This window comes from Talpa europaea (assembly GCF_964194135.1).
Source record: "Talpa europaea genome assembly, chromosome: 3".
Classification (NCBI taxonomy): Eukaryota; Metazoa; Chordata; class Mammalia; order Eulipotyphla; family Talpidae; genus Talpa; species Talpa europaea.
The window spans coordinates 45,747,317-45,766,447 of record NC_140069.1 but is presented as its reverse complement, the minus strand read 5'-3'; the positions used below and the strand labels follow the sequence as shown (position 1 = coordinate 45,766,447).

The following is a 19,131-nucleotide window of genomic DNA, read 5'->3' as shown; positions in this document are numbered from 1 at the left end:
ATTTGAATGGCAGTTCTTTTATCAGGAACTTTGGGGTCTTCCCTTAGGTTCCAGGAGGTAAAGTCAGTTTTCTGACCCCTGTGCATGTGAATAATTTATAATCATTTGAAAAACACTAACCTTTTTGTGACTAAGTTGTTATAAAACTACAAAATTACAACTCTGAAAGTTGGGATGATTTGGAGTTACAATCATAATGCTTTTATTTTAATTGATCATATAATATATTCTCTAAAACTTAGCAATAAAGAAAATTGAGATCATGGGTCACTGTGGCAGGAAAGCAAAGATAAATAAATGCCTGTCAATGAGTTTAAAACAAACAAACAAAAACCTACCTGTAGAAGCAGCACCACACTCAGTAGGATGAATCTTGGTTAAATTAAAATTAGTAATTTTCCACAACATGGACAGCAGAAACACGGACACTCTCATTTAACTAAATTTTAGGGTTGGGTTTTAAATTACTGTCCATGTGGCACTGATAAATTAATTGAGGGTACCCTTAATATCAGCTCTATAAGTGTCTACACCATTAGCAAAAGTGTTGTGGCCACCATGGGAAGCAAATGCCACAATTTTTTTGAACGAAACAGGGTTCTATTGCCAGGCAATCCCGAGGGACCGATCACACCATCATTCTATGAACCCCCTCCCCATCTGGTCAACCTGAAGGTTTAACGGAGCCAAAAAGAACAACTCAATTCTGGATACTGGGTCCCAGAAAAGCAGCACTTTTTTGACGAAAAAAAAAAAGGGAAAAGCTTTCTCTCCCCTGACCACCCCTCAGTTCTCTGTCAGCGCCTACAAGACGGAAGGTGCAGACCCCATCCCCACTCCTCTCAGGCGCAGAGGGGCAGCTCCTTTTTGGAAAGGGTCGTTAACGACGCGTTACCAGCTCATCAGGAAGGAACTAGAACTAGGTTGAAGATCTCTGCACGCAGTGGAGCTCTGAGGGGCAGGAGGAGGTGGGGCCCTCCTCGCACACACCTCCCCCAAGGTCCAGACCTTCCACTCGGGGTCTCTGAGTCCCAAAGCACGCCCACGAGGGTCAAGCGTCCTGGCTGCTCCTGGCCAGGGGCGAGGCCGGGCGGCTGCTCCGCGATCCTCGTGCGGGCCTCCCGCCAGGGCCGGGGAGAGGTGGGGGTGGGCGAGGAGGGGCGCTCGCGTCACGTGCGCGCTGGGACCGCAATAAATGCTGGGGAGCTGCAGGGAGCCGCGGAGGCGCTCGGAGGCCGGCTCAGCGCGCGGCCGCACCAACCAGCGGGAGCGCGAAGTGGCCGCCTGCCCCGCCGCCCCGCCGCCCCGCCGGACCCGGCTCGTGTCCCCGCCCCCCGAGCCTGCAGATAACGCCCGGCGCCCGTTCTGGCTGGCTCCCGCGGCCACTTCTCTCCGCCCCGATTTCTGGCGCTAACTTTGGAGCCCTCTCCCCGCTCCTTCCAGGTCCAGAAGGAGCCGCGGAGGCCGAGGCGCGGTCTCCCTGCAGTCAGCGCCCCGGCCGCCCGAGGACTCACCGTGCCCCGGTCCTTCCCGAGCCGCCCGTGCGTGGGGCCCGCGTGGAGGGGGCGCGCGGCCGCGGGAGGCCGGCGGGCTCGTTCGGCTCAGCTCTCAGGGGGAACTGCGCCCTGGAGAGGTAAGGGCTTTTTTAAACGCAGCGCTGGGTCGTCAGGCTCCCACCTTTTCTTAGCTACTTTTCTCTCTTTAAGCCCCACTTTAAAAAATAAAGCCGTTTGTGCAGACGGGCCAGGCAGGGTGGATGGGCTGCTCGGCGCGCGCCCGCGGCGCAGATGTGCGGGGATTTGTGACTTTCACGTCTGCCGTCCCGCGCGCGCTAGCCTGGGTTTTGAGTTAAGTGGTCGGTGTGCGCCTTCGGGGTAGGGGAGGAACAGCTCCAGGTCGCTGGCGAACAGTTGACCTTATCCGGGTGCAGGTTACAGGTTAGGCACTTACTTTCCAGGAAATAATGGTTAAGTTCTTGACTTGTACTGGTAAGAGAAGACTTCCCCTAGTGATGTGTATATTTCATTTGCTTTAGTTCCCTGGGTCCTCCGGATGCATCCAAGGAGATACACACACACACACACACACACACACGTATACATGCATGAACAGCATTTTCTCGTTCTTTAAAACATACATCCTCAATTTTAGAATGTTTTGTACTTTCTGAATGTGTCGTCGGAGATGCTGGGGTAAAACGAGTAGAGAGAGGAATGCGAACTTCTGTAATGATATAAAATACTCTATATAGATTATACTTTTTGCAGGCTGTATGTCATATGTAGCCATTTAAGGCCTTGGGATTCCGAAATTATTTTCAAGCTTTCACTCTTCTGGGCTGCTTTCGCCCCTTTTTTGACCTTATGCATATTATCTGGAGTATGTAATTGTCTACTTTGTGGAAACAGTACTTTGTGAAAAGTCTCCTGGGGAGGATATATGTTGGAGATAAGTTATTTTCAAAGTATATATTCATTTTACCAGCCTTGTAGATAAATCAGACCGGTATACTTTGTAACTACTGTTTTATTCTTGATGTTACAAAATTAATACCTCTTTGGTGTCTTAATCACACTGCATGTCCTTATAGCCAAAAGGAGTGGAAGAGACTGTCTTGGAGATTTTCCCGAGGAAATCGTGAGATCATTCATTATGAAGTGCACCGCGAGGGAGTGGCTCAGAGTAACCACAGTGCTATTCATGGCTAGAGCAATTCCAGCCATGGTGGTTCCTAATGCCACTTTATTGGAGAAACTTCTGGAAAAGTACATGGATGAGGATGGTGAGTGGTGGACGGCCAAGCAAAGAGGGAAAAGGGCCATCACAGACAATGACATGCAGAGTATCTTGGACCTTCATAATAAATTACGAAGTCAGGTGTATCCAACAGCTTCTAATATGGAGTATATGGTAAGGAATTTTTTCAAATGGTATGTACAAAGAAATTTTTATTGATGCTTTCAGCCTCCATGCTTAAATTCCTTTGGTGTTATTTAATTTTTGTCATTTGTCATGTATGGAATTAAAAAAGATTTTCTTCAAGAATATCTTCCTTGAATATTATTTATTAGTGTTCCTATAATTCTGAGAGCTCTTTGAAATTCAAAGCAGAATTAAGAATCTAAAGATGCAATGTTCCTACTATGTGCTTTCAGTTCTACTTTTTACCTGGAGGATTCCTGTACAAAAAAAAGGCTAAACAGCTAGTGTATTTGCTTTTAACTGACTGAGAACAGCTGATTCCTATTTGTAACCAATAGAACCTTCTTAAAAATAGATGATGTGAGAAATCAGACAACAATCTGAAGTAGTTTTCTGGATTGCTGATATATATAATTTCTAATGGGCCTTTGTGTCTTACATACATATAACATTGTAAAGGGTACATTTCTATGGTTGCTTTATGCTAAGGAATATTTTGGTGGTAGCATTTTTTTCCTTTTGGATATATTTATGAGCTTTGAAGTATGAATGTAAGCCTGGGCAAAGAAGCAAATAAAAATATGTGACATGCTTAATAACCTGATATTTATTTACTCTTGGAGTAAATTAGCAAATTTGGGAAGCAGAATTGCTTTATTAGCATATAACTCATTAATATGCTAATATTAATTCATTAATGTACTAATATTATTCAGAAAATATGTAGAAATATTTATTTACACCGAATATTCAGAAAATTTTTCGAACCTTTTATACTATTTGCATAAATTAGGACTGCATTAGCAGAGACATAATAATCATTGGTGGTAGAAAAGTTTATTTAATATACATTGGAAGTTGGTAATGTTTTTCTTTTAGATACAGGGTGCAATTAACTTTCAGGAATTCTAGTTTTTCCTTTTTTGCATTTACATTAGTTCTGATGAGTAGTCCCCATTTAGGAATCTTTCATGAAACATGGACATTCTTAGTTCACACTACAAAATATGGCATTATATTATTTTACTAGAAAATACTTTACCTTAAAAAAAGAAAATAGATACTCAGAGATTAAGAAGTAGATCTGGGTTGTCAGGCAGGGTTTAAATCCTGGCACTGATACCCCCTAGTGGTGTGACTTTAGACAATTTACCAGTTTCTAGGGTTTCAGCTTCCTCATGTCTAGCATGTGTACTCACACCTTAAAGGGTTGTAATGGGATTGAATGAGAAAACTTAGTAATGTTTATTAGCTCATTATCGGGCATATATCAGGTCTCAGTAAATATTATGGAGATATGTAGCTAACTTTATATCTCTTCATGCTGCTTAAATAGACTATGTAAGGAAACCTTTACTCTTCTATGTAATGTCTCATATTTTTGCTTTTTATGTATTTTAGTGTTTGTCCAAAGTAAAAAATTCTATGATTTCTTCATCTGTGAGTTCTCAAACAGAAAAAGCTAATTACGGAAATTTCCAAGTAGGCCTGTATCCTTACTCCATATAGATACATACTCAGTTACTTTTTACTTAAAATAACGAAAAACTTGGGCATTCAAACCCACCAAAAGGGGAAAAGAAAAAAACATGAGAATATTTGTATGTGTTTCAAGTAACAGGAAAAGTTATGAAAAAACAGTTTTGTGATTGTTTTTCATGTCTGATTTCCAAAGAAAATAACTGCCTATTGTATGATATCTGGCCTGGGGTATTTGTATGAGCTTTTTTTTTCACCTATTTCTTTCTATCCTTGAAATGTAGTTTAAGAAACCAGCCAGCGTTTATGTTGTGTTGCCTTAGATAAAATTAGCACGAAACTGTGTCTTGGCTCTTAACTGGCCTGAACAGAAGTTCATTGCTCCACTGTAGTATTGTATCACATTTTCGAGAATACAGATTTAAGGGGATGCCCAAGGGAACATGCTATTTTATTTGAAATACTATTTATTCAGGTATTATATACAATATAAATACATATATGTTGGCCATATGTTATGTGAAAGTGTAAATTATACAAATAGTTATTTAAAGTATATTTATCCTGGGAAGACAAAAATTGGCTGTAAAATCTGCAATGTCCTATGGTAAGTGGCGCCACTTTTTACTTATACTCTATATGTCATTATCACATCTTCCCTTGAAAAGATTTTGAGTTGAGAAGATGGACTAGACACACATGAAAATGTTCAAGTAAGAAAGGACGCAAAATTCTTTTATGTGTATGAATAATGCCAAAGAAGCTTAGAATAATGGGATATTCCAAATGGTTAAAGTTCAGGGGAGGAGGAGGAGGAGGAATATATTGTTCCAGGAAGATAGTCCAGGAAATGGCAGCAAAGGATGATGGGTACACCTGAATTAGAGAAGAGGAATGGATGAAATCAAACTGGGAAAGCAAGCTGGTTATAGAGAATTAGCATAGGTTGATGAAAGCAGACTATGGCAGAATTAGGAAGGAGAGAAATAAGTTATTGATTATGATAGCCAGTGACCCCGAGGGTTTCATTGAGGGTGAATTGAAAACCTGGAGCTTCAATGTCATCAAATAAAGCTGTTGCTAAAGAGGCAATACATTTTAGAGGGAAAAATACTTTTTGTACCTGGAGAGCACGTTCACATTTTGTCTCTGCTTACTGGTGTGTGAATTCTGACAGGAAACATTCTGGGGCTTTGTTTTTCTTGTTGGTAAAATCAATGTAAGAATATAAAGCCTAGTGGTTGAATGATGTAAGATAAATGATGTTGCTGCGCATACTCGCTCTTCAATTACTTCCTTTCCATGAGTTTTAACACCAGCACTTGGTTCTTTTAGTTTTCTGTTTTTTTTTTTTTCCTTCAACATGTTCTGTCTTGTTTCCTGCTCATCTCTTAATACTTTGTTTCCCAGGTTTTCACTTGAATTTCTTTCATTCTACAGATCTCTAGATTCTGTCTCATAAAACCTTTTGAATCCATCTCTTCTGTTTCATCCTAACCTTTATTCATTATCTCAACCTTAGATTGGTGCCACAGCTTCCCATCCAACAGAATATACCAGTTTATTCCTGCTTTAGTCCACCTTCCTCACTGTTACTAAATTGCTTTTGCGCTTAAGTTTGGATGGTTATTCAGCTGCACAAAGCTCTTGTTAACTCCTGATTGCTCACAAGTTAAATCTCACCCTGAGTAGCTTATGAAAGGAGGCAGGTCTAGTTCAACCTTCCCCATAGTCCTTAACTCCCTTGCATTTATTTGTATCTGTGTTTGCTTTGAGCTACTTGCTATTTTTAAGTTCTTAAATATCTTGCTTCCTTATGCCTCTGTGTCTCTTTACTCATTCATTCAGTTTCCTCTGTGTCCAGACAAACTCCTACTTTTTTCCCTCAAAACTAAGCTCATTATTTTCTGTTCTGTGAAGCTTTCTCTGGTGTACCCCATTCTCCTATCCTACTCCTTCTATACACCTCAGTTATTTTATTGAAGCCTATTTATGGTATTAAAATTTTGTAGAAATTAAATATTTTTGAGTCTGTTTTACTTTTCAAGACTTTGAATTTCTGGAAGGGTAAGGATCATGCCTTAATTTTCTTTATAACTCCATGCCTGATGCACAGAAGTAAATATTTGTAGATTGAATACTGTTCAAAGTTAAGTGTGTGTTGAATGAAGGGATGGGTGGATGAAAAAGTAGTAAGTAGTATGTGAGATAAACATGGAGGACAGGGAAGAGAGAGGAATTAAAATGAATTCGCAAAGGGGATATCACCAGTACGAGATATTGTTGTGACAAACTGGAAATACTCTTGAAATCATAAATGCTTCAAATAATTTATGATTTTTTTCTATTAAAAAATTCCTGGAATATAAAAATGGCATTGTATATTTAGAGCTACAGAGATAATGTTAAAATATTCAAATATTCTGAAATTAAAACAACAAAATGAATTAATACTAACTAATTCATTAGTTACCTGTTATTATACATTTTTATCATAGGACTTTGAAAGCATTGTAGGTTGATTAAAACCCAGAATAGTTTACTGTGGTACAAAATCTACCTTATTCTAGAATGTGCTTTAGCAGCCAGACACTTGGTTTAAAAAAGGATAAATGGGCCAAAGTATATAAGCCATTTTCCACCATTATAACAATTTCCATGTCTTTGAGAACTGTTGACAGCCTGCCTGGAGGTTGATTGCTGTGCCTGTCTGCCTCACCTCCACATGTGTAAGACTATGGGCAGAATCTTGGCACAGCCATTTTTTCAAATGTAGGACAGAATACATCTTTTTGCTAGGTGGCCAGAGCCAAACAACCAGTGGGACTTCAGGTCCATGTTAATGCAAACAATGGCTTCATTCCAGTTTGTCACTTACGTTCTTTCTAAGGCTGTATTTAACATTGGGAATCATGTTTCTTGTTTTATATTTAGTTTTCATTTTCCTTATGTGCTTCAATAAAGTAGATAATCCCATGCAATGGGCATGGGACAGTTTAGCTTGTTGAACAGGATGATACTAATCTGAGGTTTGTCCTATTACTGACTGACTATAGCTTGAATACAAGCCTGAAAAAGTGATCATTAACTTGTGAGTTGCTCTGCTTAGCCTCATAAAACCATATTTTCTGACTTTACTTGGCACCAGTGACATATCCAGAAAAACTCAGATTAAAGGAGTGATGCCCTCATAACTCATTTACATGGACACTTTTCTTATGTTGCTAAAAGTAGCAGGAAGAATACATTGCAATTAAATTTTTATTACAACTGTTGATTTCTAAAGCACTTCCCTCCCTCCCTCCCTCCCTCCCTCACTCCTTCCCCCATTGCACTTGCAAGTACTTGGTAGTTTTCAAAATTTAAATATTTGAATCTTTTCTTAATATCCAATATAATCAACATACACTTAAAGGTACATGAAATATCTTTTTTGGTTCAAAGAATATTAACATTATTTAAAATTATCAAGATTTCTTTATTTTTAAAAATAATTTTATTTTCTTAGAATGTTTTCATGTTTTAAGTTATATTTGGTTTCAAGTATTTTGGGCTACAGAATTTTGAAATTTAGAAAATCTTAATTTGGATAGGTTCTTTTAAAAAAGAGGTATGTGCTTTTAAATTAATATATTTTTCCTTTTTTGAAATTGCACCAAAGACAGCAATACCTATATGAACAAAGTGACATTACAGTTCTGTTGAATCTAGTAATTACCATAGAGTTCTGGGAGATTAAATGTAAATGCTCCCTAAATGTAAGCAGCATTTCTAGTGTCTTTGAAAGAGGCAAGAGAGAGAAGCCATTTCAATAGAATGGAACAGTGGAGCCAGAAAAAAATACAAAATTTTGAAATTGTTTTTATTTATTCCTTCACTCAATAAATATCAGGAGTTTACCATGAAGGTTGAACTCAAACTTTGCCTCCTCAGAATAAGGATGTTTGGTATTTTCCAGTGTGCTTGGCAATTGCTTACCAAAATCCTGTCCACTTTCTCACTCCATGAATGCCAAAATATGAAAACTTTAGTGTGCGAAGCAGAACAGGGGAGTGATGGAGTTCCTGTGCAATAATAGCCAGTTACACTCTTGTGGAGTATGCCACTGGATTTTATTCATTTTCAGATTTTGGATGAGAGGTATGGCTTTACATTTTTTGCCTGAACATCTGGGATTACCATTTTCTAAGACAGGAGAGAATGAATGGATCAGCTTTGAAGTAGAGAAAGCTGGAGGTCAATTTTGAATGTATTAATTTTAAGAGTTCATTTAAATATTCAAGTGAATCTGTCATATGTTCAATTAGACATTTGACAATTAGGTATAATTGGTTTCTAAATTGGTAGTTAGAATTAGGATTCAACAGTATTTAGATGAAAAGGGATGAAATCATCAAGGGAATGAGTATAGATAAAGAAGAAATGTTCAAGAATTGAACCCTGGACCCACTTTAAAATATAGAGGTAGGGAAAGTGAGGAGGGAATTGAGAATCAGAGAGAACATGATGTTTGGATGCCAAATAAAGAAAAACAGAGAAAATTATTAGCTCTGTCAATAATTGCACATTATTTGTAATTTACATTTTTATATTTTAAATGATTTTTACTAATACAGTTAAAGCCAGATTTTTACAAGTCTGCTGTACACACATATGTATACATATATTATATAACATTTTGTTCATTGGAAGAAATAGTAAAAGACTCAAGTGACAATTGTCTGATGAGGATTTTACATTAGGTATGTTTAAGTAACTTACTTTTATAAGTAATTATTCCTTCATAATCTTGTTTCAGAAGACATTTACAATTGATTAAAATAATTCATTATTCTCATGAATAATTTGTGTTTAAGAAAGTATTAAATTCAGTAAATACTGATTGAACATTTCTGTGCCAGGCACTATTCTTAATGCTTGTACATTAGTGTACAAAAAGTTCATTTGGTTAATGAAAATTAACAGAGTAAGATGATAGAGAATGAAATATGTAAAACTAATCATATTTGGAAGCTGGGAAAGCTTCCTCTGGGTTGGTGGCTTTTGAGCAGAGAGCTAAATGGTACAGAGATATAGGAAAAAGGAATACTGGACACAGTGTCTTTATTTGTTTTTTAAAGATTTATTTATTTATACAAGCACTGTATACAGTCAGAAGCGCGGGTGGGTGAGAGAATTCACCAGAGTCAGAGCAGAGAGCAGAGCAGGCAGACTGACGAAGTACACTGCTGAGGGGAGCAGCGGGCGGCAGGAGAGGTCTGCGTGCCATGTGGGACCCTCACCCGGTAGCCGGGGATCTAACCGGTGCTGCAGAGGCTGCGGACAGCTTCACAACCCAGCGCTCAACTGCTGCGCCACTGGGGAGGCCCTGGACACAGTGTCTTTAAATCAGAAAAGAAGTGGGAGATTTCAGGTATCACAAAGAGGGCTAATGTGACCAAATTTTATTCAATAATTAGAAAAGTGCTAGGGAATGAAGTAGACATAATATCATAGACAGATCCCATTTGGACCTTGGGGTAAGAAGAAATTTGAATTTAATTCCAAGTGAACTGGAAAGCCATTGGAAAATTTCTTGCAAGAAATTGGCCTGGTCCTATTTTCAGTTTCATAAATTTACTCTGCTTTGTGGAGAATGGTCTGAGGGGGATGAAAGCTGAATGTGGAGAGACAGTTAGAAAGCCATTGCTGTAGTCTGAGTGAGACATGATGGTCATTGCAAACATGGTGGTTGTGGTAAATATGGAGTGAGGTGGGCAGTTTCAGGATGTGTTTCATGGCATTGCTGTTAGCATTTGTCAATTGCGTTAAGGTGGAAGGTGAAGGATCAGGAAAAATCTCCGGTGCTCTTAAGTTTTTACTTAAGCACTCTAATGGATAGTTGGAACATTTGCTGAGACAGAGGGAGGCGAGAGTGAAATAAGGACTTTCTTTTGGACCAAAATCTAGTTTGCACTACCATATATAACATCTGCAATTGAGTTTAATCCTCCTCAGTCTCAGAAGAGGTAGGAGCTGAGATCAAAATATAGAAGTCATGGATGTTAGTTCATTTTAAATTAACTGACAGAACAATAGTGTTTAAGGAGAAGATTTTTATGGACAGGGATTGAATACCCAGAAATATATAAAGCTTGAACAGAAGGGAGAAGTAGCAAAGGAAGTAAAGAAGAAGCAGGAATGGAGGGAAAGACAAGATAAACTTGTCCCAAAGCCAGGAGAAGAGATTTCAGCAAGGGAGATGTCAACACTTGAATATTGCTGAGAGCAAGTAAGGTGAAGAAAAGCTCAGGATGGTTTTGTCAACATGGAGGTAATTGGTGACTTTGATCATTTCAGTGGTAGGGTATAACTGGAATTCCTACTGAAATAGAAATAAAGAAAGTGGGAGGTGAGAAAGTGGAAGGAACATTAATTCCTGAAGATGGTGTTGCTGTGAAGGAGATGAAAGAAATGGAATTATTGCTAGAAGAAAATGTGAAAATGTTTTTTTGTTTTGTTTTTAAAGAGCATGTTGGCCAATGATAGAAATGAAGAAGTTAAGAGAGTGCTTGGCATGGTAACAAAAACAAAATGTGAAATCAGTTCATTTATTCTAACAGTAAAGACTGAGTCTGTGAGTACAGAAGCAAGTATTTTGGGTATTTAATGAGGAAAAGAGAAGAGAATTTTCATGTGGATGTTTCTGCTTTTTCTAGTGAAGCGTGAAACAATATCATCAACTGAGAGGAGCTGGCAGGAAAGAAGGAGTATGAGGCTAAGTCTTTTATGAAATCATAATTTTGGAGATAGTACATGTGGATCTTTGTGGAGTCAAGTGTATGGAATTTTTGTAGGTGTTTTAAGTTCACTGGGTTCAAAATTCTTTAAGTGAAAAAAATCTAATAGATATGGAATAAGTTTGCTAAAGTATATTAAGAAATTTCAAAAAATTAGGGAGATTTAAAGTAATGATGCCTTCTCTAGTTGCCATAGGTCCTGCTTGACTTCTAGAGACATTTAACTAGGTAGCTCCTAGAAATTAAAAAGAAATGTTCAAAGGCATATTAGTAGGGCCTCAATTTTTAAAGTATTCAGAGATTAGGTAATACAGATCAAGTTCTGATACAAGCTCTATGTTTGAGGTTCAAATTGCAAACTGATTGCTAAGTACAGTTCTTAAAATTTGCGGCTGTTGATCCCAGTATCTAACTTGAACTAATGATGTGCCATGCTCATGGAAGATAAGGGACTGAAACTATGATCTGATGAATCTTTTCTCTCTCTCTATTTAACTAATAGTATCAATAAGATGTGATAAAGTGAACAAATTATATAGAACTTTTGGGGAAAAGGCAACAAATTCTTAATATTGCCATTTCGTTAACCTCGAAGGTGAAATAGAATTTGGACACAGTTTATCAGGCTATACATACTTAATGTTTTAAGCTTTGGTCCAAAGAATATTTTGAAATTAGTCATCAGAAAATTAAGGATAACATGATTTTTTTCCATGGAAAAGCATGGGGTACAGACATAAGGAGTGTAAGTCTAATACTGCTCAAACTAATACATATTTTGATTCATTGGGTCTGAGGTGGGCCACAAACCTCTGCATTCCTAACAAGCTTTCAGGTGATGTGGCAGCCACTGTTCTGGGAACCCCACTTTGAGTAGAAGGCTTTAGGCTCCTTGGAGGAAGTGCTAAATGGAGACATGAGAATTTGAATCTAGAATTCAGATTCTTTTTCCCTCCCTCAGCTATCACATTCATTTCTCTCTTTTTATAAGTTAGCAACTGTAGCTATCAATGCAGAAAAACAGAAACTCTTTTTCATTCCCTTTCAACAAGTACTTAGAAACCAAAAAAGATGAAGAAGCTTGCACATTAGGATTCACCAAGACTGTTTAAGTTAATCTAATTGGAGGAGGAGTGGAAAATGAAAGCTCAAAATTAGCTAATGGCGCAGTTCTGCTGGATATAGAAAAGTGAAGAGCAGTCAGTGACTGCATAAACTACAAAGGCCATGTGGAGAGAAGTAGAATTTTAAAATGGGCAATTGTGGGAGGGGAGGTGACTAGATAATAGGATAATAAACATTATATAGGATCCAGGAATGAGAATGAGAGTTACTGCTTATAGACTCTCTCCTGAATGTATTGCCCCTCATATAAAACAATCACCAAAACAGGACAATACAATAATGGTTCTAAACATAAAACTTAAATGTTTATCTTATATTTGCTCAAGACATGGCAAATCCATGTCTGAAATACCGAAGATTTAAAATATGCTCAAGGAAACCATAGTGATATCATATGTTATCCAAAGAAGGGAAACCAAAGTGACAAAGGAATAGTGTTGGGGGGGTTGGGTGACTCCAGTGAAAATGGAATACCAGGGTTCCCTACAAAGAAAAGACCAAGTGGTTGATAATCAGGATGTCTGTGAACACAGTGACTATAGTCTAAACAAATAAAAAGCAGTTTCATGGGAAAATATGTCATTATTTCATAAGCCCTGGGTTTTTTTGATGTGGTGTAATGTATCTTAACAAGCCTGGTCACTTTTGCCTATGTTGGAAGCCTTATGCCATCATTGTTTTCTCTCTAATGAAGTTCTCCTTTTCCTTCAAGACTCACCTAAAGAATAATTTGCATTTGTCTGAACCCTCCCCCATAGAGTTAGGTGCTCTCCCACCCCATCTTCCTGGTTTCATACATGCCTCAGCCTCTGTTATTTACATCTCTGTCTCTTTTTCTAGCCTTAACATTCTTTTGTGGGAAGGGACAGTGCTTTAGTAATTTTTGCATTCCCCATCTGGTTGGCTGACTGACATGCTCTAACCTCAATTTATTTAGTTGGGAAGAAAAAAAAGTAGAATGAAAAAACAAAAAAAGATGACTAGATTTTCAATAATGATTTAAAGTGGGCAGAATAAAATATCATTAAATTGGTTATGACAAGGAACTGCAGCTAGAAAACTACAAAAGCACTTTTTTTTAATGAAGTATTGTGCTTATGTTTTACCTAATTTTATATTTTTAAGTACGGTAGTTATTTGGTTAGGGTAAAATCATTCTTTAATTAGTGTGGCAGCAAAATTAGCATTGGATTTTGGTGATGTTGAGAGAGTTAACATGGGATTATAGACAACTGTCTCATGAAGTATGGATTGTTAGACCACTGAACAAGCAGGAATGTGTTTACCAAGAGATATAATAACCAGAATGCTTAAGTTTTTGCTAGAGAAAAAGATGTAAATCACAATGTGGTAAGAAATACAGGTTAATATATTTTAAACTACCTATAAACCTTAAGGAATTTCAGAATAAAGCAGTAACCAGCAAAGGCTTCTAGAAGAGGTACACTTTGAAACAGTAGTGGAAAAAGTTATAGCCACTGTGTGGTAGGGACTGTGGTAGAGAGCCTCTGAATCAATGGGGAGGACATGGCAGTCATTGCAAGAACTGGTCTGTGTGTTCATATGGAAATATTTGAGGACATATCTTCCCAAATAAGATGAAAAGAATCTTGTTTTACCAAGTGTGAATCATGGCAGCTTCAAAAATAAATAGCTCTATTTATTTTTCACTCTGTATGCCTATAAAGGAGCATTTCATTTGACATAATTTGGTAGTATTAGTTTGACATTTGTAAGTGAAACAGTTACTACAGAGGATTTTCAAATTTGGGGTTAATTAACACATGTTAAACAACTGTGGATGTTGTCAACTAGACTTTAGGGATACTTGAAAGATTCCGTGGAAATAACATCTTGGAAATTTAATGCAGGCAAACGCCTCAGAGTTTATTGTCAATAGATTCAAAACAAATCTAGGAATCACTTACTGTGAAATATGTTTTATGGATAACATTACATTAAATTTGAATTCTAAAATGACCATTTACTTTTTTATTGGAATTTAAGTGACAGTTGTTTTCAACCATTCAAAATTTTGGATATGAATTTCTTTCTTAGTCACATGAATGTCAGCAATGTTTCATAAAGTGACTGAATCACAATTATAAAGCAGATATTTAAAAGAATAGGAAAACATCTATTAAGATCTAGTATGTATCAGGTACTATGTTAAGCAGTTTGCTATTACAAATTCTTTGAAATTTCAATTCTCAGATATTCTCAGCAGGAAACAAATGCCACAATAACAGGAGTTCTACAGAAAAACAACAAGTGATCTATGTGCAGATTTATGGTTGGGGCAAAGGTGAAACACCAGGGCTGGCAGCCACCTCGGCTTGACTGGTAGTGTTACCCCTTGTAAGCATAGAGCCTTCAGTAGGGCTCTGTAAGAAGGTGTGGACACCATCGTGGTGAGGCAGAGAACACAGAGGGGATGAATGGGATTCTGGAGGGAGTAATATGTACCAAAATTCAAGTCCTACCTTCTGACTTCCTGTCTGTGTTCTCCCATTGCCAAATGAAAGTGGAATCCAGAGCTCAAGAGAGCATAAAGTGGGCCTCCCCGGTGGCGCAGTGGTTGAGCGCTGGGTTGCGAAGCTGCCCGCGGCCTCTGCGACGCCGGTTCGATCCCCGGCTGCTCCCCGGCCACCGGAGGAGGGTCCCACATGGCGCGCAGACCTCTCCTGCCGCCCGCTGCTCCCCTCAGCAGTGTACTTCGGTCCTTCTGCCTGTTCTGCTCCCTGCTCTGGCTCTGGTGAATTCTCTCACCCTCCCGCGCTTCTGACTGTACCCAGTGCATGTGTAAACAGAACAAACAAACATATAAATAAAATAAATAAACATGCCTCTATAAAAAAAAAAAAAGAGAGCATAAAGTAACTGAGTATGCATAGTTGAAACTTTGGGGATGCAGAGCAAAGGAGCAGGGGCCTGAAGATAGATATGTGGGGGCAAATGAATATTTTGCACAATATTTTTCCCCAAATTTTAAAAGACTTTTGAAAACCATTTTGTTGTTTTTTAAAATCACCATCAAAGTCATTGATTGTTGAAGAAGACAAAGGTAAAGGCATATTCCTAAGGGATGCCTGTAAATCTGATTAATAAAAAAAAAAGATTGCTGTGGCTATTAAACTAGCTTTGAGTTTCCTAGCAGTCAAGGGAAACAGGAAGCCATATGGTTTACATAGCTCCCAATGACTGGAAGCATAACAATTTCAAGTAGGAATTATTAGTAAAAACATAACATGGAATGCTCAATATAAAACAATGAGGAACTTATTGTTTTGATATTTAAATATAAAATATGAAAAAAAATTTAAGTAGACACTCTAGAGTTATGAGTTTATCTTTCCTATCATGTATTGTTCTATTCTTGACTTTTAAATTGGGCTTGCATCTATCTAAAATTTATAGTCTGTAAGTAAACAAAAACACAAGTTTTCATTCTTTGAAAATGAGCTGATGGCCACAGGTCAAGACTTAAAAACTCATAGGTGGCACATTCTCAATTACCAATTTATTTCCTTAATTACTGAGGTCTCAGACATGCAGAATGTAGTCTTGAAGGTTATTATCTTTCCTCTTCTTAGGTGACAATAAAAATAATGATGTCATCATAAAAATGTAAAGAAAGATTTACAAAGATAATCCAGGTCCAGCTTTTCATGACTTTACCTATGTTTAGCATAGGTACCTTATGAATACCCTTCCACCTGGGTTTATATCACATGTGAATGTTTGAGACAGCAAACTTAGGCTTCTGTATCTCTGATCAAAGTTATTATTCAGACCAGGCCAACTGTGAGATTAGAGATAATGAGTACATGTTGGTGTATTTATTGTATGCCACATTTCATATTAAATACACTGGAAAATACAAAAAAGTATGAGACTCAGTTTTTGATTTAAAATTCATGTTTGGGCATAAAGACCCAAAGCAACAGAGGCAGATTTAGGAGAATGCGTTGGTAGTATTGGTAAATTATATGTGTAAGAAGGTTCAGATAAACTGAATATTCTCGTTGCAATGACTACTAACAGGAGAGAGAATATGAACAGGACTTCAGGAAAAGATAAAAGTGTAAGTAACCAAGGAAAGGCATAAAGAACACTCCATTGGGGAAAATATCAATGGGCATGTATTAGAACTTTGCTTCTCAAAGTTCAGTTTTTTATTTTGTGGTAATGGTAGCAGGCATTTAAAATATCTAATCTTAGATTTCTCTCTTGGTTCGGAATCTGCATTTTAACAAGATCTCCAGGTGATTTATAAACTTTAAATTTTCAGAGTCTGCAGTAGAGGGCCCACATTGAGCATATGGGCAATATTAATGAGGTTGATTAGTTCTGTCCAAATTGGGGGCCTTAGTATTTAGATGATGAGATGAATCAATAGGTTTTTAAATTGTGAAAATAGTGTGGAATTGAAGGCTTTGCTTCCTCACAAGGAATCTGCTCCATAAGTAAACAATAGGTTTAATTGAAATCATCTTGTTACTTTGATCCATATGTCAAATTTCTATTTCAAAAATTAATTTTAGGGAAACGAGGCAATTCTCTGAATTATTAAGATCCTACATTTTTGAGATTTTAAGTCTTTGTTTTCAGGTAGAATGTTAAGTGAAACACTCCCATATCTGCTTCACAGCTCTGTAACTTCCTATGGGCCCTAATATGTGCATTACCCTGAGGTAATGCTATTTCTCAGTACCTGGCAAGGCCTCTGTGACCAGTAATTCAGGTGTTCCCTTTGAAATATGAACCTTGTGCATTTTCCTTGTAACTACAAAGTATTTTCAAAACAGGTGACGCTCAGTAGTTAAGCACCTGAGGTGATTTCTGAGTTGTAAGGAATGTATTACTGTTTTCTATGGTGCTGTTTTTATGAGATAACTTAGTCACAAAATCAATGTAAACTCTTTCAACATAAATTGATATGCTATGTCTTTCACTGATGTCTGTTTCTTTATTGTAGCTCTGATAATACCACCAACAGGAAAAAGAAATTGCCTTTAAAGACTTTATGATGAGGTATTTTTTTGGAATTTGAATGTCAAGAACTGTCAACTGTGTTACTTCCAAAAAATAACATTCTCTTAGAGGTCAAGTTATCTCTATTAGAGGATCACATGACAACTTAGTCCATCAAATTTTGGGGATTGAACTTTCTTATTTAAAAATGAAAACACAACAGTGATTGAAGAAGGAATTTAGTTTTGACAGATGATGTATAATCACAAACCTGTTTTTCCAGAAGTGGTGGCATAACAAGAATTATCTTTTAAGATGGTATTTAGAATGAGGTAACTCTGTCTTTGATTTCTTCAGCCACTTCTTCATTTGTGAATTAGTGGAAAACTCTGGTGTTCTTTTTAAGCTATGCAGAAAAATTACATGTAGAAGTCTGGGTCTTATTTCAAAGATTTTACCGTTGGGTTTTCAGATTAAACTGAAGAGAGGCCTGGTTTTAATTTTTTGACTGAGAATAGCTTCTTGTTTCATTCAGTTAACTATTATAGAAAATGAATTAATTTCCTGAAGTTTCTCACAGACCTTAAATTTTAGTAATTACACTTTCTCAAATAGAAATAATTTAGATGTAATTGAATTCTTTTCTAGATTTATAATTAAAAGATCTGAAACTTTGATTATGCTGTCTTCAGAATCACAAAACAGTTTGGTTGTCATCACAAATTTTATTATATGGATTATAAGATAGTGTGGGGTTCTACATGCAATGTATAGGGCATTCTAAATGACATTGCAAGTACAAATTAATAGAATTTAAGGATCAAAAAAAAAAAAAACCTTATTGCAGTTTCTAATGTTATAGGTGAAAAAATTGGAAATCAAACTATATATAATCAAATAGATAATTTTGCAAATTCACAATTTAAATTGTGAAATTACGGAAAGAGAACTCTTCCAGGGTGTATCATGTGTTGTAATTACCCGTAGTTTGAGTGATTTAGAAAAGTGCAAACTCACCTTTATCTATCTATATAAGAAAACAAACAAACAAAAAAGTATCACTGATGACTTTGTTTACTTATGTCCATAAGACTTAGCACCAGGGTATTTTCAATAACTTTAAAAGCTAAAGTGCCATCATTCCTTTTGACAGCTACTGACTACTCACAACTGGGGTAGACCTGGAGATATGGCGATGGTATTCTAAGTCAAGTATGCAGATTTATATGTCTCAAAAAAAGGATGTTTGGAATTCCTTTTATTGTAGATTTTTAGTTTTTAAATACAGTTTCATTGTGTTATTTGTCATTTTATGGTAGGAAAGTAAGTGCAGAGCTTCCAGCCTAGATCTTGACTTCCAGCATAACTGCCTTTCAACTCTAGTGTGCCAGAGTAGTGCATATTTGTAAGTTCATATTAAATTTCAAACTATCATGGACTGTTGTTTTATTGTCATTATGCTACCTAATATTGTGATAATCAAAGGCCAATTATTTTCTTGCATTTTTCTTGGCAATCCATTCATTCAATATCCATTTTGCAAAAAGGAATAATGGGTCAAAACATCTATATTATTGAGGTACTCTTGAAAATTATGTAATTAATGACAACATTAATTAATATTTTCCAATTTCTTTGAAAAAAGTTTATCTTAATTATTTAAAGACCTTGGATATCATTTGCTTTTTTCTAAGTTTTTTACTAGTTGTATTTCTTGTTCATGAAATGTCTAACTATACAGGTATCAAAGATGTTTTTCTTAAAATTTTATTTTTTAATTAATTATTTTCTAATTGAGGTAATATTTAGATACCCCCATCAGGTATTGCCACCATAGTGCACTCACCACCAA

At 36.9% G+C, this 19,131-nt stretch overlaps 1 protein-coding gene across 1 annotated transcript in view; it reads left to right on the top strand.

Moving 5' to 3' along the window:
* Window positions 1-2,652: 2,652 nt before the first annotated feature.
* The window catches only part of CRISPLD1 (cysteine rich secretory protein LCCL domain containing 1), a gene marked incomplete at both ends in the record, with an annotated part of 39,578 nt that continues 23,099 nt past the window's right edge, over window positions 2,653-19,131 (top strand). Inside the window, one exon of the mRNA XM_084230448.1 lies at window positions 2,653-2,910. Within this exon, the coding sequence (XP_084086574.1) occupies window positions 2,653-2,910 (258 nt within the window). The remainder of the gene's footprint in view (window positions 2,911-19,131) is intronic.